This window comes from Tachypleus tridentatus, chromosome 4, assembly GCF_004210375.1.
Source record: "Tachypleus tridentatus isolate NWPU-2018 chromosome 4, ASM421037v1, whole genome shotgun sequence".
NCBI classification, from domain to species: Eukaryota; Metazoa; Arthropoda; class Merostomata; order Xiphosura; family Limulidae; genus Tachypleus; species Tachypleus tridentatus.
The window spans coordinates 28,386,421-28,405,204 of NC_134828.1; the positions used below are offsets into that span (position 1 = coordinate 28,386,421).

The 18,784-nt window shown below is 30.8% G+C and overlaps 1 protein-coding gene across 1 annotated transcript in view; it reads right to left on the reverse strand.

Moving 5' to 3' along the window:
• Positions 1 to 18,472, reverse strand: part of LOC143248758 (integrator complex subunit 1-like) — a 95,218-nt gene extending 76,746 nt beyond the window's left edge. The window contains 10 exon segments of the mRNA XM_076497442.1: positions 2,161 to 2,306; positions 5,454 to 5,637; positions 6,035 to 6,137; positions 7,168 to 7,315; positions 12,087 to 12,227; positions 13,538 to 13,734; positions 14,152 to 14,400; positions 16,066 to 16,098; positions 17,191 to 17,323; positions 18,333 to 18,472. Of these exon segments, the coding sequence (XP_076353557.1) occupies positions 2,161 to 2,306; positions 5,454 to 5,637; positions 6,035 to 6,137; positions 7,168 to 7,315; positions 12,087 to 12,227; positions 13,538 to 13,734; positions 14,152 to 14,400; positions 16,066 to 16,098; positions 17,191 to 17,227 (1,238 nt within the window). The 5' untranslated portion in view covers positions 17,228 to 17,323; positions 18,333 to 18,472.
• Between the last annotated feature and the right edge of the window lie 312 nt (positions 18,473 to 18,784).

The window sequence follows — 18,784 nt, forward strand, 5'->3', positions numbered from 1 at the left end:
ATCACTAACATAACTAAGGTAAAGGAAAATGGAATAAGTTAAAAAGGAAATGACCTGCTGAGACAAACCAGATCTCTCCTTGTTACAGACCGATAAAAACCAGGCATGAAAACCAAGAACATAGAGGTTGACTTAGAAGTGGTAGAATAAGAGGATGAGAACAAATGGGCAGACTGGAGATAGAGCAGCCACAAGAGTCATGATTGTGCTAGCCAGTATGGAACAATCAGAAGGCATTCGCACCAAGTGGCATGGACGATCAAGATCAACCTATGAAAAAAATGGATGGGAGGATAAATATACATGTATTTGTTGGTACAATCTAAACTGAATGCATAAACAGCAAAAATAAAGAGAATGAAGAACTGGAGACCAAAACAGGGGTAATCTGATATTGATGGATGTGGCAAACACATCCAGGTGAGGAGTACCCAACTGAAAACATAGCCACTGGAAAACAAGAGGATCAGGAGAGCACCTCTTGAGATAAACATTGTCAGGATGGGAAAGAGAAACCACAGCAAGATCTAATGCATTCAGAATATGACACACAATAATAAGAATACAAAGTGTGTGGGCCCAAAAAAGGAGATCCAAGGTCCAATCACAATGAGAATGAAAATGGGTACTGCCAAGATGATGGAGATGAAACACTACTACAAAATTGTCAGAATGATGATTCTGACCAGATGATTCCTGCAAAATGATCCAAGGCTTGATGTACAGCCAAAAGCTCCAAAATGTTGATATAGTATGATCTTTCAGTTAAAGGCCACCAACCTGAAGATTCAGGCTGATTGACCCACAACCCTAAAGGGAAGCATCAGTGAAGATATGCAAATCCAAACAAGAGGGAGGAACCAGGACACCTGCCCACGTGTAAGCCTTGTTCAACCACCAGTGTAAATTACCTACATAGGAAAAAGGAAGGGAAATAGGATCCACCAATGTATCCCATGCAAGATTCCAGTGGTTGTGCAGAGTCTACTGAAAAGATCTCATCTGTGCTCAACCCAAGCTTTTATGAAATATCACATCCTCAAAAGTGACAGGACTTTGTGTGGAGAACAGATTGCTCCATTGAACAAAGTCACAAAAAAGGTTGGGCCCAACTGATATTGGTGTTCAAAAATACCATTCAAATGGATAAGATATGGGCAGGTATAAGGAATGACTTCTTCAACTTGATTAAATAACCTATACAAATTGCTTCCAGAAGTAGCATATGAGTATAATGGGATGACTCCTGTTTGGAATGAGCTAACAGAAGCCAGCTGTCTACATAATGATGAAAGTACAACCCTTAAGCATGCAAATGTCAACCACCTAAATACAAAATGCATAAACTCTAATATCTAGGGAAAGAAGTAAAATCAAATACTGAGAAGTGAAGATATCCTGTAATAAAGAAGGACAGGGATAATATAAAATCAGGGAAATGAATAAAATATAACATACCTGAGAAATAATGTCTGAAAAAGTCATATTAAGCCTAGCTGATTCTGCAGTACAGGAATAGGAAGACAAAGCAAAATCAGGTGGATAAAAAAGGCTATCAACCCAAACAGGTTTGGTACATTCAGGAGAAACAGAAGCAAGATTATTCATTATATGAGTCAATCTGCTTCTCCCAGTCTCATGACAGATGATAGCTGATAAGTCCAAAGACTAGTTATCCCCACCTGTAGCCTCTGTGTGTTAATAGAAGGTACTATTTTTGAATTGGTAACTTGAACTACAGAATTCATTGTATAAAAACAAAAATCAAACACAACTATTGATGAAGAGGAATAAAAAGAAAAACTGGAAAAACAAGTTATATAAAAAGGTATTGATCCATTTTGGAATAATTACAAAAAAAAAACAAAGTTAAACAAATTTGAAGAGCTCTACAAAAATGTCTCAAAACAAGAAGTAATACTTTGGGAGAATCAAATAAGTTGAGTTACATGTGCCAAAAGATGGTGCCATGCTCTTATGGGTGGAGGGTTGTTGCACGTAAATCAAATGATTTTACGGGATGTGAGAGCTCAAGGCTTATAACTTGCATAAAAAAGCTTCTTGCACATAAAGAGCAGCACTAAATGAGAACACCTATTTTTAAATGGAGGTAATGTACTATACTGGAAGTTGTATCTAGTTGATTACAACTATAGGTACCTTATACATTGCAGAAAATGGTTTATTACAGGCTTTGTCTTCATCCTAATTTTGATAAGATGTCCAATAACTTCCACATCATTCTGGTTGTGCTGGCTGCAGTTCATACAGACTGCAAGCAAAAGATCCTGAGCTGGTCTTGTCAGCTGTGATGTACAACACATACTTCACAATCAAACAATGGTACTTGGCAGTAAACAGTACATAAATCACAGTTAGAATAATGGTACATGGCAGTACATGTAATGAATCATAAAGTCTGTAATTCACATACTAATTAACACTTGGTTAATGAGAATAGCATACTGGTATGGTATTTTAAGAATTGACTTTTGACTTAAATTGATGAATTTATAGCAAGAAAAAGATATGTAAACAATATACAGTGAAAAGATATGCAAAAATTATAATGTGAGAGATATATAGAAAATACAGTAAAAAGATATGTAAAAATTATAATGTGAGAGATATGTAGAAAATATACAGTGAAAAGATATGTAAAAATTATACAGTGGAGAAGATACATAAAAATCCATAATGTAAAAAACTATGTAAATCTACACCATAAAAGATGTGTAAAATTTATACCTGAAGAAATATGTAAAACTTATTAAAAAAAAAAGTTAATCCTAATCTGTGAAAATCTAAAAATCATACTCTGAAGATACTTAATATTTATACTGTAAAAAAATACGTAAAAACATATAACCAATAATTGAAAGAAATATGTAAAAATGATACTGTAAATTTTATGAGCTTTACTGCTATTCAATTATCTTTTGGAAGAATTAGCTTTGGTTAACCCTCTTGCCATATGTATCCTTTACTGCCCATGACACAAGATTTTAGTATCTTACATTCTAAATTTTATTAAATTACATTTGATTGATGTTATACCAATTAGTATAGCATAAACTCTAAGCTAATAATCCATATTTTAATAGTGTATACAAGTTTTAAATTAATTTTATAATGCAATATTTAAAGAAGTCCTGAATTTCCTCCTGTACTGTGACTCGCATGAGACATTGTCTCTAGATATCTTCCCATCTATATTTTATTCACCACCCCTTGAAAATACATAAAATCAAACACAAATTACTCACTATAAACTTATCACTCCTCAGACAAGCCATAATTTTTATAGCCTTTAATTTTTGTCTGTTTACAAAGATATCAAATAGAAAATCAAACCTCTCCTGTCACCTCATCTCCTTCAGGATTTGTTAATAGTTCTCTCTTATGTTTAATCATATACTTCCTATAACCAATAAAAAGTCAAGGTTTTCATCTATCAAGTGATGTATTGTATTATGTTGTTTTCCAAATAGATAAGCATCAATTTTACTTACAATACAACTTTGATTCTCACAGGAATCACAATGACTAGCTTAGTTTAATTCATAATAGTTCTTGTTGCATAGTTAGAAAACTAGAAAAGTTGACTATCAGAGGAAACTGCCTCTTATTTGCATGTTATTAGTCTATGTTGTTCGGTGCATTATTTAATTAAATAATCATTTATTGTACTACTACCATTAGTATAAAAAAAAAAGTAGGGTTAACTGTCATCAACACTTGATAGTAAGAAAATAATAAGGTAATAATACAGTAATAACAAATATATCATGAGGCACACGTGAGCAGCTCGTAGGTAGTGTAATTCAATAAATATATCATGAGGCACACGCGAGCAGCTCGTAGGTAGTGTAATTCAATAATGTAAATTAACTGTACATTTTCATAGTAATTTACAACTCATAATGGCATGAATAGTAGTTAGACAGGGTTAAGATACAATCAAAAGAGAAATAAAACAATACAGTTTAATTATAAAGAGATGTACACTGTTATGAGTTTAATGCTACTTATGACAAACAAATGTAGTTTCATACTTACATTTGAAGTCATTCTAGAAAGACTGTCAAGTTTTATAAATATGTACCACTATATCAAAAGTTAGTAGTATCAAATCTCTAAAGACTTTATACCAGTACAAAAAGGCCATGTGGTCAGTAAAACTGATTGAGTCCATATGGAGAGAGTTAAACAGCATGTAAATATAGTTCTGTACACTCTACAAGACCTGATATTATGATATAAATACAAATGGATTAAAAAAAACACTTTATAAGAAAGTACTATTCAATTATAATTTTGTTAAAATCAATTATCCTTGATTTTGCTATATTTTGTTTCTTACAATACTTCCTTAAGTCTATGCATATTTAAAACACACAAACATCAGTATTAAGAATGTTTGATAGAACAAAAGATTTATAAGGCTATTTTGATAAGCCTCATTTTTCATGTCAAAAGAAGAGGATATGAAAACCAGCCTTGGAACTACATTTCACTTTGATATTTTTTTGTTTAAGAGTAAAGGACAGCCATTGCAAAATATTAACTGTAACACTTGAAGTAAAAAGGATGTACTCTGTACTTTTACACAACGCTGCCTTTATCAGAGTTTACAACTACGTACAAGCAATATCACTGACACTACTAAATTAAACTATAATTCCAGCCTATATTCACATTATTAGTTTGTATCTTAAAACCCCCTCCCATATTAACAAAGAATCAAAACTTGTTTCCTTAGAGAAACAGTGAAACTAATTCAGTGACAGAATGTCTGTTACTCTGCCTGTAGTTGACACAAAATACCTAAGTATGACCATCTTCTCTTGCTAACAGATCACAATAATCAGGCAAAATTGCCAAAATAACTTTAACACCTTTTGTTTCGTAACAAATCACTATATCTCAGTATTTTTCTTTGTAAAGTTATCATATGTTAGAGTTTTCTGAGCTAAAACCAAAAATATATAGAAACTTTATGAATGTTTTTAGTACTTACAAATAGCATCCAAGTAAACTCTAATTATGGACAAATAACTGACAAGCCCTAACACCTGTAGTTTTGTTTCTTCCCACATTGTTGTATGATGTGGAAAGAAAGAAATCAGAGATCTATTAAAGATATTTTAACAACAGTATCTTTTGTCTTGGCAAATAATTTTACTTTTGGTTTCTATAGGTTGCTTCCTATGACCAAAAGTTACTGGTTGAAAATATCATTAATGGTGAGGATACTCCAACTGAGAAAACAATATATTCTAATTATCACACAATTATATTTAGAAGAGTACATTTCATTACTTATATTCAGTAGCTCCTACACAATTAGTTCTACAAATTTAGCTTCCTTCATAAGAGGTTATTTCATACACAGGTTGAAAATATTTGAAATTATTTAAAACATTTTTATTTCTGAGAAACACATTTCCTACTTTTGGATTCTGGAGCCACATCTCCAGCTTCGGAGCAACAAGTAATCTAACTTCACTGAGGCCACAAGTGGACACAAGTAGCCGAAGCATGTTGCGAGAAACATCAGTTGGCTGTCTCCTGGTCAGGTAGTCCCGTATTAAATCCAAGACAAAATGTTCTACTGACTCTTCACTATTAGAGAATCTAGTAAAAATAACAACACATAATTCTCAATGTTACAAATTCCAACATGCATGTCTAACTAAAAGAAATCCAGATGCTAACAGTGATTATCTAATATTAAACAACACTTGCATCCAAAAAAAAAAAGAAACATAAGGGAACTAACCTTGGAACTACAGCAGTAACATGCTAGCAAACTTACCTTGGAACTACAGCAGTAACGTACTAGCAAACGTACCTTGGAACTACAGTAGTAATATTCTAGCAAACTTACCTTGGAACTACAGCAGTAACATGCTAGCAAACTTACCTTGGAACTACAGCAGTAACGTACTAGCAAACGTACCTTGGAACTACAGTAGTAATATTCTAGCAAACTTACCTTGGAACTACAGCAGTAACATACTAGCAAACTTACCTTGGAACTACAGCAATGTTCTCCAAATTTTCTTGGCATTCCAGATGAAAACTAGATGAAGAAGCTTCATCATCTTCTGCACTGATTGTAGGTGGACTAGGACCTAAACCATAACACAGCTTACACATGTTTACTAGGACCTACACAATAATAACTTCACATACATAAGATAACTAGAACCTACAGAATAGTTTTACTTACATTGATTTCTAGGACCTACACAATAATAACTTCTCTTACAGAGACCTACCAGGACCTATAGAATAACTTCACATACACAGAATTACTAAAACCTTCAGACTTACTGAGACCTACACAATAATAGCATCACTAACAGAAACATTTTAGAACCTACACAATAGCTTTATTTACGTAGATTACTATGACCTATACAACAACTTTTTTTACATAGATTACTAGGACCTATACAACAACTTTATTTACGTAGATTACTAGGACCTATACAACAACTTTATTTACACAGATTACTAGGACCTATACAACAACTTTATTTACACAGATTACTTGGACCTATACAACAACTTTATTTACATATATTACTAGGATCTATACAACAACTTTATTTACACAGATTACTAGGACCAATACAATAGCTTTATTTACATAGATCACTAGGACCTACACAATAGCTTCACTATCATAGACTAACTATGTAAACTATCAAATTCCAAACAGTGTTAAGAGTACAACAAATAAAAGCAACAAAGTTAAAGTAAAAATTGAGTATTATTTTTCAAAACCATATTAAACAAGAAGTTCACAACAACCTTAAGTGTACAAGAAATAAAAGAAACACAGTTAAGTTGGAAACTAAGAACCATGTTCGAAATAATATTATGTGTACTATGTGTAAACTCAACAAAGTTTATGTAAAAATAATATTGTGTGTACTATCTGTAAACTCAACAAAGTTTATGTAAAAATAATATTATGTGTACTATGTGTAAACTCAACAAAGTTTATGTAAAAAGCCAAATTTTTAAACTTTAACAATTATTTGAATTACATGTTCAGATGAGGGGAATAAATTATTAACTATAATTTAAAGATATTTTGTGCTAATTAATAACTTATTTGCATATACATTAGAAACAACACACAATGATACTTGCATGCATCAGGTTTGAAAGTCAATTCAGGTGCCATCATGCTCTTGGGAGGAATTTTTGTCTTAAAAGCTGTTAAGATATTGTCAACAAATCCTTTACAATCCTCGAGGTCTACCCATACTCTTTCCCCAAGAGAATCTTCAACAAAAACCTATGTTAACATGTCAAGTTTCGATTAATCATCTAACTATTTCAACTTTCTCTTTACTTGAAAACAACACTCATCAAATTGAGATAAAAAAAATTAAAATACAATGCTGTGCAAAAATGTTAGGACAAAGTTAAAATTAAATTTCAGGCTATTTTCAAGGAATGATGGAAGGTAAATCATGGGTAAAACATCAAAACTGTATTACTCTTCATATTTAGTACAACACAAACTCAGTGGAAGTGCATGAGATCAGCAAACAGGTAATATTTTGTATATCCACCCATTTGCTCTAATAACTGCAGACAGTCTTTTCAGGTATTGTTACATGTTTAATGTCTGGAACTTTACTACAAATGTCTCTAATAAACTGCCATAAAGTTGCTTTAGAAGTAACTTTTGATTTGTCAAGTTTCTGATCTATCAAATCACAAACCTGCTCAATTGGATTGAAACTTGGGCTCAGTGGGGGCCATTGCATCATTTGAAGGACTCCAGCAGTTTTTTTCTTAGCTAAGTACTTTCTGCACAGGTTGGAATTGAGAGAGATCAGTATCCAGCAGTACTTGCACTGGTCCATTATTCAATCTATTTTGAAAATATCTCCCATTACCTTAGCTGAAAAACAGCTCCTCTAAACCATCACAATGCCTCTCCCATGCTTCAAGAAAGGTGCTATGCATTGTGGTGATTTTCTTTCACCTTTCTTCTGCCAAATATACAACTGACACCTTGAACCAAATACTTCAAATTTGGAGTCACCCATCCATAACGCCATTTTCCAATCATCAACAATCTGTTTTTAGCAAATTTCAATCTCTGGACAATATTTGATGATCAAGGTAAAGGTTTTTTTAACTGCTACATGACCAAACATTCCCTTCTTGTTGAGTCTTCTTGATACTGCATATCTGGACACTTTTCTGTCATTTGGTACATGGTTGTTTATCTCATATTTGAGATCAGAGGCTGTCTTCTTTCTGTCTGAAAGCTGCATAAACAATATTTAACATCAAATTTAGGTGTTCTGTCTCTTCCTTTTGTATTTTCAAAATCACCAGTCTTGGTCTCACAATGTAGAATGTACTCGACAGTGTTTTGAGAACATTTTAAGTGTGCAGCAATTTATCAGACAGATCAACCAGCATCACAAAATGCTTTCACAGAAACTCTCCACTGTACTGGTAATTCTCTACTCTTTTGGGGCCACAGAATGAGAGTAAAACTCAAAATGTAATGTTATAGCAGAGTACTATTAAACTAATTTCTTCTAGCATATAGCAATATGTTGTCTTCTTATATCGTTAAGACATGCATGGGGTACCATGACAGTTATTTCTTACTCTAAATTTCATCATTATGTTCACACAAGCAGAACCCTTATGATGTACCCCTAGTACAGGTATATGGGAATTATAAAGAATTATAAGTATTCTCACCCTGACTCATTCAGCTGTCAACAGGGATAAGTGAAGCATTACCATAGTGTTAAAATTTACATTCTGTAACAGTATGGAAGAATTAGTTACATAAAAAGGAAAGAATGACAAAACATTCTCTTGTTCTAACACTTATGCACATTACTGTAGATTATTAGTTACAATTTAGAATGTTAGAAAATATATTTCTTTCTTAAAAACCCATATTTATTTCCAAGTATCTTCTGTGTACTCAGAAAAAAAAATTTAAATGGGTAACTTTTGGGATCACATGGTTTAATCAAGGTAAAAATAGTTATACTTTGTGAGATGTAAGCAATCATATTAGGTGTATCTGCTAAGCTTGACTTGATGTTGATGATTGACTAGTTTTCATTTCAGTTGGTTAAAATGATGTAGTTGACCCATCAGCAACAGAAGGTTGTAACCAACACATTATAAAAAACAGTTTTAACATTGTAAACTACATTTTTAATACGTCTTCAAGTATAGACTTAAAATGTTTATTTTATATCGGTTTCCTAGTAAACCAAACCTACATTTCAGTTTGCTGGTTGATAACAACCTATATTTCAATGTTAACTGTACGATTAATTAAAACCTACATTTCAATGTTAACTGTACGATTAATTAAAACCTACATTTCAATGTTAACTGTACGATTAATTAAAACCTACATTTCAATGTTAACTGTACGATTAATTAAAACCTACATTTCAATGTTAACTGTACGATTAATTAAAACCTACATTTCAATGTTAACTGTATGCGATTAATTAAAACCTACATTTCAATGTTAACTGTACGATTAATTAAAACCTACATTTCAATGTTAACTAATTAATTAAAACCTACATTTCAATGTTAACTGTACGATAATTAAAACCTACATTTCAATGTTAACTGTGCGATTAATTAAAACCTACATTTCAATGTTAACTGTATTAATTAAAACCTACATTTCAATGTTAACTGTACGATTAATTAAAACCTACATTTCAATGTTAACTGTACGATTAATTAAAACCTACATTTCAATGTTAACTGTACGATTAATTAAAACCTACATTTCAATGTTAACTGTACGATTAATTAAAACTTACATTTCAATGTTAATTTATGATTAATTAAAACCAACATTTCAACGTTAACTGTACGATTAATTAAAACTTACATTTCAATGTTAATTTATGATTAATTAAAACCAACATTTCAATGTTAACTGTGCAATTAATTAAAACCTATATTTCAATGTTAACTGTATGATTAATTAAAACCTACATTTCAATGTTAACTGTAATTAATTAAAACCTACATTTCTATATTAATTGTATGATTAATTTAAACCTACTTTTCCATGTTTACAGCAAGAATATATAAAAAATACTTTATAACCCTTTCATGACAGGTTCAATAACATATACAAGTTCATTTACACATTTGCACATGCTAATTATTTTCACTATAACTTACAATACATCATGTGTATCTTCACAAAATTTGGTAGATGTTTAGTAAAGATTACAAGTTACACAAAAAATCAGAATTTGTAATGAAATATTTTTACTAAAGATTTGTTTGTGAGAATAGTCTATTTCATTACTGGTCTGAGTGCAAAGTGATTTCATTTTATGATTAAGAAAACTATTCTTCTTGCATAATCTTTAAAACCTCCTAAATACATTTCAAACATTTGTTTTCAGCAATACTTTATATTTTATTTTCTATACTTTAACAATGTGGGGTCTGTCAACTGACCGACCTTGTAACCATCATAAAAAAAATAAGGAAATTAATATAAATTATGCTTTTTTTCATACGAGAATGACTACATATAACATGAAAATACAAATGTTTCATCAAATTACCTTAAGTCTCATAATGCTATATGTTATATATATTTATTCGTTTTTATTATATTGATATTCCAGTCATGCTTAATGAACATTACATAACTTGCATTTACGAGGTTTACCTACACTCATTTTATGTATCCAGTAATATAAAGCTGACCTTGAGTCTTCCCTGTCTTGGCTGTGTTTTAGTAGACTAGTATTTTGTAATATACAGTCACATTTTAATTATTATACACTACATATGTATATAGATCATTACTATTTGGAAATAAATTATTAATTTTTTTTTTTTTAAATAGAACAATAAATCCAGATATAGGGCAAGTAATTATCTCTTCTCGCTACAACCTTTGAACTTGATTGCTGTTGAACATAGGTTGCTAAGACTTAAAATTTTGCACATGGAGAATATTAAACAAAATTTTATTTTAGGTTTTATATGTACAGGTTAATAACCAAAAAATCATAAGTAACTATTCTGATACCATAGAATTCCATTATAATTTATTGAGCTTAGTAACTAAGATGTATTTAGATTTTTAAAAATATGAAACTTTGAGGAACCTAAAAACACAACCTACCTTTATGAAATCTTGGTTCAAAAGAATGTGGTAGCCTTTTCACAGATTAAAATGGCTGAGAAAAACACTAAGGGGACATTTCAAGCTGTTGACTGATTATTCACATCAGTAACAGAATATAAAGGATCGTTTCAAAAAATAGAAAGAGTTGAACATGGTCAGTGTGTTTGATTCAGTAAACGAGCCATATCTCACAAAAATAAAAAGGTACGAGGTTCTTATTTTATATTCTAGCTTGTCAATTAGCAATTTTAGTTTCTAATTTGTATAAAACTATACACTTAGTATTTTGACATTATAAACATCTAATTTTAAACAGTGCTGTCTTCAACATACCACACAACTCACTAAAATTTATATTTAGGTGTGTTCTTTTAACAATTAACTTTTAAATTAAGAAATCATATCATATATAATATTAAAGTTTTGATTCAGCTGTGATTTGATTGTCTCATGGTATAAATCTCAGAAAAATACAACCAAATAAGTTTCATATTGTGTTGAAAAACATGGAGATAGTCACACCCATATGGCTGAGGACAGAACCACAGAACCAGCAAGCAACCAACAGGTAACAATTACTCATTACTTGAAACATTCTAGTAGCAATTTAATTTTACCCACCCTTTAAATTCTGCCACGTGCAAGTGGTGGAAAACTAAACCATTATGATGTTTCTTCTACAAGTGAAACTAAAAATCAGCACAAAATAGAGAAATCATTTTTCTTCAACTTCCAAACATTTTCCATGAACCAATGAATACACCATTAAATTAAAATTATCTAGATTTTTAAATTCATCCAATTCTTTTGTAACAATGAACTTGAACCATATTATTCAAAGTGCAAAAATCAATTTATAACTATTTAATTAACTTTATGTTAAAGTAAGTCCTACCTTAACAAACAGTTCTGGCCAACTCTCTTCATCATGATAAGCAGCTAGTAATATGTTCACAACCAGAACAGCCCACATATTGTTCCCCTTTGTTGTTTTGTAACTCACCGACACATCCCGTTTCAGTAAACTACAAAAAGCCTAAAACAAAACGATATACATCATGGAACAGAGAGTAATATCTTACAAGATAGAGTAAAAATAGTCATTTTGTAAAACAAGATATTCTTGATTGGGTTGTGTAACAGTTATTCCAACTATTTACATGTTAAACCACATGTTTCAAATTAATAAAAGACTTCTCAGACTGTTGTGTATCAAGATAATGAAGTTATTAAAACTTTATTACTAATCTCCTTTGCATGTGCCTCAACTAATGCTATATTAAAATGAATAAATAAATAAACCTTTACAACTATTACATTAGAGATTCAAATAACTTAAACTTATGCTAGCTCAAAGGTATAAAACAATATTTAAATTACTTCTGTAAATTCTGATTTTTTACCCACAGATTCAAAACAACAATTTTCAAATTTAATCCACTACTATCAAACACAGATTTGGAATTGGATGTGTAGACAAACAAACAAGGATCACCGACTATTAACCACATTAACCCATCATGCACATGGTTATTCTACTGGATTAACACTGTACTGGAGAAGAAATATTGTCTGTAGTTCTAAATTTACTAGGTATATACAAAAATTGTAGCAAGCTGTTAGTAAAATGTACAAGTCTGTTATGCATAAAAAAAACACCAGGAGAGCTGCAGAAGTATTTGTACTCTAAACTCCTCTGTGAACTAACAAAATTAGTCTGACTCTGACAGATAGTGTGATATGGTATTCATGTGAAGAATATAGATACTTTTGTCCATCATAAAGTTTGTATATTGTACTTGCATAAACTCCAGAACTTCTAAAATGAATACCTATGTTTTTCTTCCGTATTCTTGGATAATGTGATATTTGTTATCCACTACCACAAACTTTCATTAAGTCAGTAATGTGAAGTAAAACAAACATTTGATAATCCTGACAAACTACATGATACCACGTAAAAGTGCACTTTGTAAAAGGTCGTTGCTCATACACTTTGATATCCAGCTGGGCACACAACGTTAATAAGAACCTTTAAGCAGAGCTATGAACAGTTAGTTTTTTAACAAAATTCAAAGGAACCTTTGAGTGCAGTTAATATTCTTAGAAACGTCTTTAAACATTTCCATGAACATGACATCTATTACTAATTAGATGTGTCACAATTTGGTTTTGGTTTTTCTGTAATGAGAATATCTATACAAAGAGTTAAACTGATACTTGAAAATCAAGAAACTCCTTTACTAATTATACCTACACATGAATTTCATGTAAATCTCTGTTAGGTAATTTTTCATAACAATATACAGAATAAGTAAGGATCTTGACATTATCCATTCAACTCACTTCCATAACAATGTCAGTACAAAACATAAGGGGTCTTGTTTTAGCTAAATACATTAGACTCAAGTAGAGTGTTGGTTCAGGCTTTGTTCGGGTAGATTTCAGTTGTTTTACAGCTCCACACAGAAGACTTTCAGCCCTCTCATCATCATTGGAATCTTCTGCTTCCAAAACTTTGGTAAGGAGTTCAGATGCTGGAACTATCACAGTACACAAGTTCACATTATTCAGATACAAGAAACCAAACATCCAAATGACAAGCAACATTTCAACAGCAAAATTAACCATATTTTAAAATACCTATTGCATAAAAAATTTACACTAAAAAGGAATCTTTGGTTTAACAATGAAGTCTCTGTACCTGTAAAAAAAAACAACTGGTTTTAGTAGTTTACACCAACATTAATGACTCAGCAGTCACTGTAAATAAAACATATCTATTTTTAGTAATTAAAACCATAACTAATGGCTTTACAATTACTGTAATTAATAATAATAGAGATGACTTCTTTCAGAAGATAAAACCAAAACTAATGTCCATATGATCACTGTAAATAATAGAGAATTTCTTTTTTAAGTTAAAAATGAAAGCTAATGACTCTACAGCCACTGTTTACCTTCTACAGCTGAGGAATCCCACTGGCCTTGTTTACCAACTTCCTTCTTCAACTGAGTTCCGACTCTTCCGATTGGTGTAAATGCAGTAGCTCCACTCAGTTTTGGCTTCTTGGAAGGAAGAGAAGTTGAAGGTCCTCCACTTGAGCTTCCATCTCTTTTTCGTTCAACTCCAGAACCACTTGCAGATAGTGGTGACTTGGGTGCTGACTTACTGTCTCCAATTTCTAGTGTCCTGGAGGTTTTAGAACCTGTTAAAAAGAGAAAACTTCACCTTTTTAAAGCTATTTTCCTAACGTCACAGGATGCAAAACTCAATGTGAACAGTCCTCTTGGCATTTTCAGTCCCAAATTTGGGATGTTAAAATACGAGTTATCTATATTCAAAACAACTGAAAGACATTGGCAGGACAACTTCTCGTGAATATACTCAAACCATGATCCTGCAAGTAAGCCAATCTAAAAATCAAAATACTTTGATTTATGTCAGTTTAATATCATATGAACTACATTAATGTGTATCAGATTTATTAAAACACAATGTTTATTATTCAAATATACACTGTTTCTCAGAGAAAACAATTTATACAAGTACCATTGTATCCAAATATTTAGAAATAAAATCTACCTACAATGGAGCCAACATCTATTACTATTAACCCTCTTACTCAAAGTATTATTTTCTGTAAATGTCACAAAGTTTCAGTGTCTTACATTCACAATTCTGTTAAATTACTATTTATTTACGTTATACAAATCAGTATAGCACACAATCTTACCTAATAACCCATATTTTAATAACACACAAGTTTTTAGTTATTAATTCTACAAGGCAATATTTTAAAAAATCCTGAATTTCCTCTAGTGAAACATTTTCTCTGGGTACTTTGCCTTCTCTATGTTACCCCCCATCCCTCCAAAAAGTATGAAATTAAATGTAAATTAGTCCCTATAACAATTGTCATCACTCATACAACCACAATACTTGTAGCCTTCAAATTTGTTTGGTTATAGGGCTATCCAATAGAAAATCAGACCCCTCCTGCCACACCCAACTGTCACATCTTCTTCAGGATTTGTTAATATTTCTCTCTCATGTTTAATTATATATTACCTATAACCAAATGGAAATCAAGATTTTCATCTATCAAAAGACATATAACATGTTCTGAAGAGATAAATGCCAATTTCACTTCCCTTACAACCTTCATTCCCATGTGGAAGTTAATAACTAATTTGGATGGATTTGTAATAGCTCTTTTTGCATAGTTAGTAAGCAAGAAAAAATTTGAGAGTTAGGAGGAATTGTCTACATTTTGCATGTTATTAGTTTATGTCCCGTGGTGCATTATTTGATTAAATAAAAATTATTTAGTTCATCACTACCATTAGCTGAAAGAAGTCGGGTTAACTGTCATCAACCATCGAGAGCAAGAAAAGAGAATACTCAGCAAGTACTTTATTTCATGTTTTTATGTATTTATTATTTTAAAAGTAGCAAAAATGTAAACATTTAGATCTCTTTAGGTTAGTTTTGGTTATATCAGGTCAAATAAAAAAATAATAATATTTCATAAGACACACATGCAAGCAGCTCAGAGTAGTTGTACTTAAATTTAGAAGTATTAAATGTATAAAGACTTTAAACAAGTAGAAAGAGGTCACATGGTCAGTCAACTTCACTGAGCCCATATTGAGAGAGTTAAGAAATTTAATTTCAATATTTGGGACATCATAGAAAGAACTGAACCAGTAAAATGTTCACAAAGGAGAATTTATGCTACATGTACAAATTAATATAAATAAAAGGAGAAAAATAAACTGTTGAAAATTCATAAAGAAAATAATTTTAATTACTAACACAATGAAATAAAAACTATTAATGATGCAAAAAAAGTCTTAAACTGAAAACTCACCCAAGGCAATGAAATCACCTGATGGATACAGGGCTGAAAAAAACAACATAATTTGTGTTGAGCTAACAATATCAAAGAATTTAAGATGCATTTCTTCAACTGGTATTAGACAAATGGTAAGAATGAATATATATTTTTTCCAATTTTATTGATATTATTACATCATCCTTACTTCATTAAAATGAAAAAAAAACCATCAAAGATTAGTATTTGTTTTGTAATAATACCTCTAGCATTCCACATGTGAGTATACACCTGTAGCATTCACTATATCTAATTAATTCAAGGAATCTATTTTTCACAGTTATCACCTAACACCTTTCAGTTAGACAAATACACTAGGTTTATTAAGATTACTATCATTTTGTTAATCCTTCTGTTAAAGAAAGGAAAGTTTTTAAACTGTCGATAGTCCCGAGTCAGTACTTTATAAAATGAATTATCAAAACTCAAAACCAAAGTTATCCCATGGTTTTAGTTATAAAGAATGTTTTTACTTATACCCCTATTTTCCTTCTTAATTATATGATTATAAAACATGCAATTAGATGGTAAAAACCATCATAATAAACATCAAATTCTTTAGTACCTAAAATATTTACATAAAAAATCCAACAAACGAATTTCACACTATTTCATTTTAGAGGTCGGTTCACATACAACAATACTATCAGATAACCTTACAAGTTATGCATTCAGACTGGATTTCTTTAGTGAAATTCATGTTATTTCTAAGTTATTTACCTACAGAGAATAGAATTATAAGTCAATGCAGTAATGAAATATAATAACTTTATTTCTCACAACTTATGAGTGACAATAAGTAACACATGGCAATATGTCAGCCATACTACGTCTGCTATATCTAATGATAACAAGGCCTTTCATCCAGTACCAGGGTTCATCAAGCCAGTTTGCTTATAACACACAGTAGTGCTTAAGACATTACACACACTAACAAAATGAATAAACATAAACTATTAAGATTAAGCAGAAGTCTAATATTTATTAATTTTATAAATCGCTTATATTCACACTGAAAATGTTTTAAAAAAATTTAAGATACACCTCAATTAAAGTAATATAATAATATAAATAAAATGTTTTATAAATTGGTTTATTTACCCTTTGGTTTGTTTGGTCCTCGTTTCATAGAAGACATTTCAGGCTCTTGTTAATATATCTGCTGTGGGTTTGTCAACTTCTTGGTTTTGAATGCTATCTACTTGAAGTTGTGTACCTTTCCATCACAAGATGTCTAGAGTAGTTTAAACCAATATTAACACAACAGCACTAGTAAATACTTTCAAAACTTAACTAACACCCATTCAGGATTAGATATCCAAAACTGCCTGTTATTTTACATGTTTGTGTATTTGTGCCAAGGGGTCTACATTAATTATGCTTTTATGTTTTATCAACAGTCTTTTCAGATAACTGTTAAGTTGGAAATTGTAGTTTTAAAACAACTACATTAAATAAAAGGTTGTTTTGGAGAGGAGGAGATAAACAGTTCTAACTGAACTTATGTAAAAGCCCACAGAGTTCTTAATATGATCCTACAGTCCTGTTCCACTGTGATCTTAATCTGTTCATATTTAGTAACCACAACTTGTTCTATTTTTATAACAATTAGAATATTTATTTGTGCCATACATATGTTAAGAAAACTGGAGAAGAAATAAGACACAATTTTTCTAAACAAAACCAAAATTACACACTACAAACATAAACAAGTGCCTGACAGTGACAAGTGTAAGAGGTGAAGTAAAAACTTACATGAACAAAGTGTTTCAGAAAAAATTCAAATACAAGAGCCTTTAACTAAATACATCAGTCTTACTTCGTTATTGTTAAAGGCAGAAAAACAGTAATTATGGCTATATATATATTAATATGTATTATACGATTAAATCGTTAAACATTTTCCAATTAGATGTTTCACAGTTTCAAAGTAAATTTATCATACTGACGTCAGTCACACTTTATTACAGTTTTATACTAAATCTAAGTAACAATAAATTACAAATCGATTAACGCAAACTGAAAACATCTAATAGTAATATTATAACATTATTTTCAAAGTAAAAACAGCAGGATGAAATAAGCGCTGTTAGTTCTACTGTCAGTTAGTGTTGAAATGGTTACTCTCAAGAACATGAAAAAATAATAAGATTGAATTTCAAAGGTGTTTGTTCGAAATAATTAGTGGTATTAACAGCTTTGTTACTGTATCAATAGATTATACATCATCTTGGTATACTCACTACGAAAAGTTTTGCTTTTTCGGAATCTCCCATTCAATTACAAAGAAAGATACACAAAATACATGTAAATCACGCATGAACAATACTTAAGTTAAGGAAATATCAAACTCCACTAAAATATGACACGCACTCTCGAAGATACTTTCTTAACTGACAAATTTTATTTTAAACCATTAAATATATATATATATTTATTTATATTTGAGTTGCCTTTTAATAAGACCTCAAATTTTGAAAGTAAGAAAAATATTAAACTGTTGAATAGTAATTTGAAAATGACAAAAAGTTACTAAATAATATAATTAATTTAAACCTGATATTAAAACTATTCCGCGAGATAAAACTTAGCTGTATGTATAGCAAAGGGGCCTGTTGTAGAAACACAAGTGTAGAGAATGACATTTCGAAAGTATTGTTTGTATAGAAGGTATAATCGGTCTCTATTCTTTGGA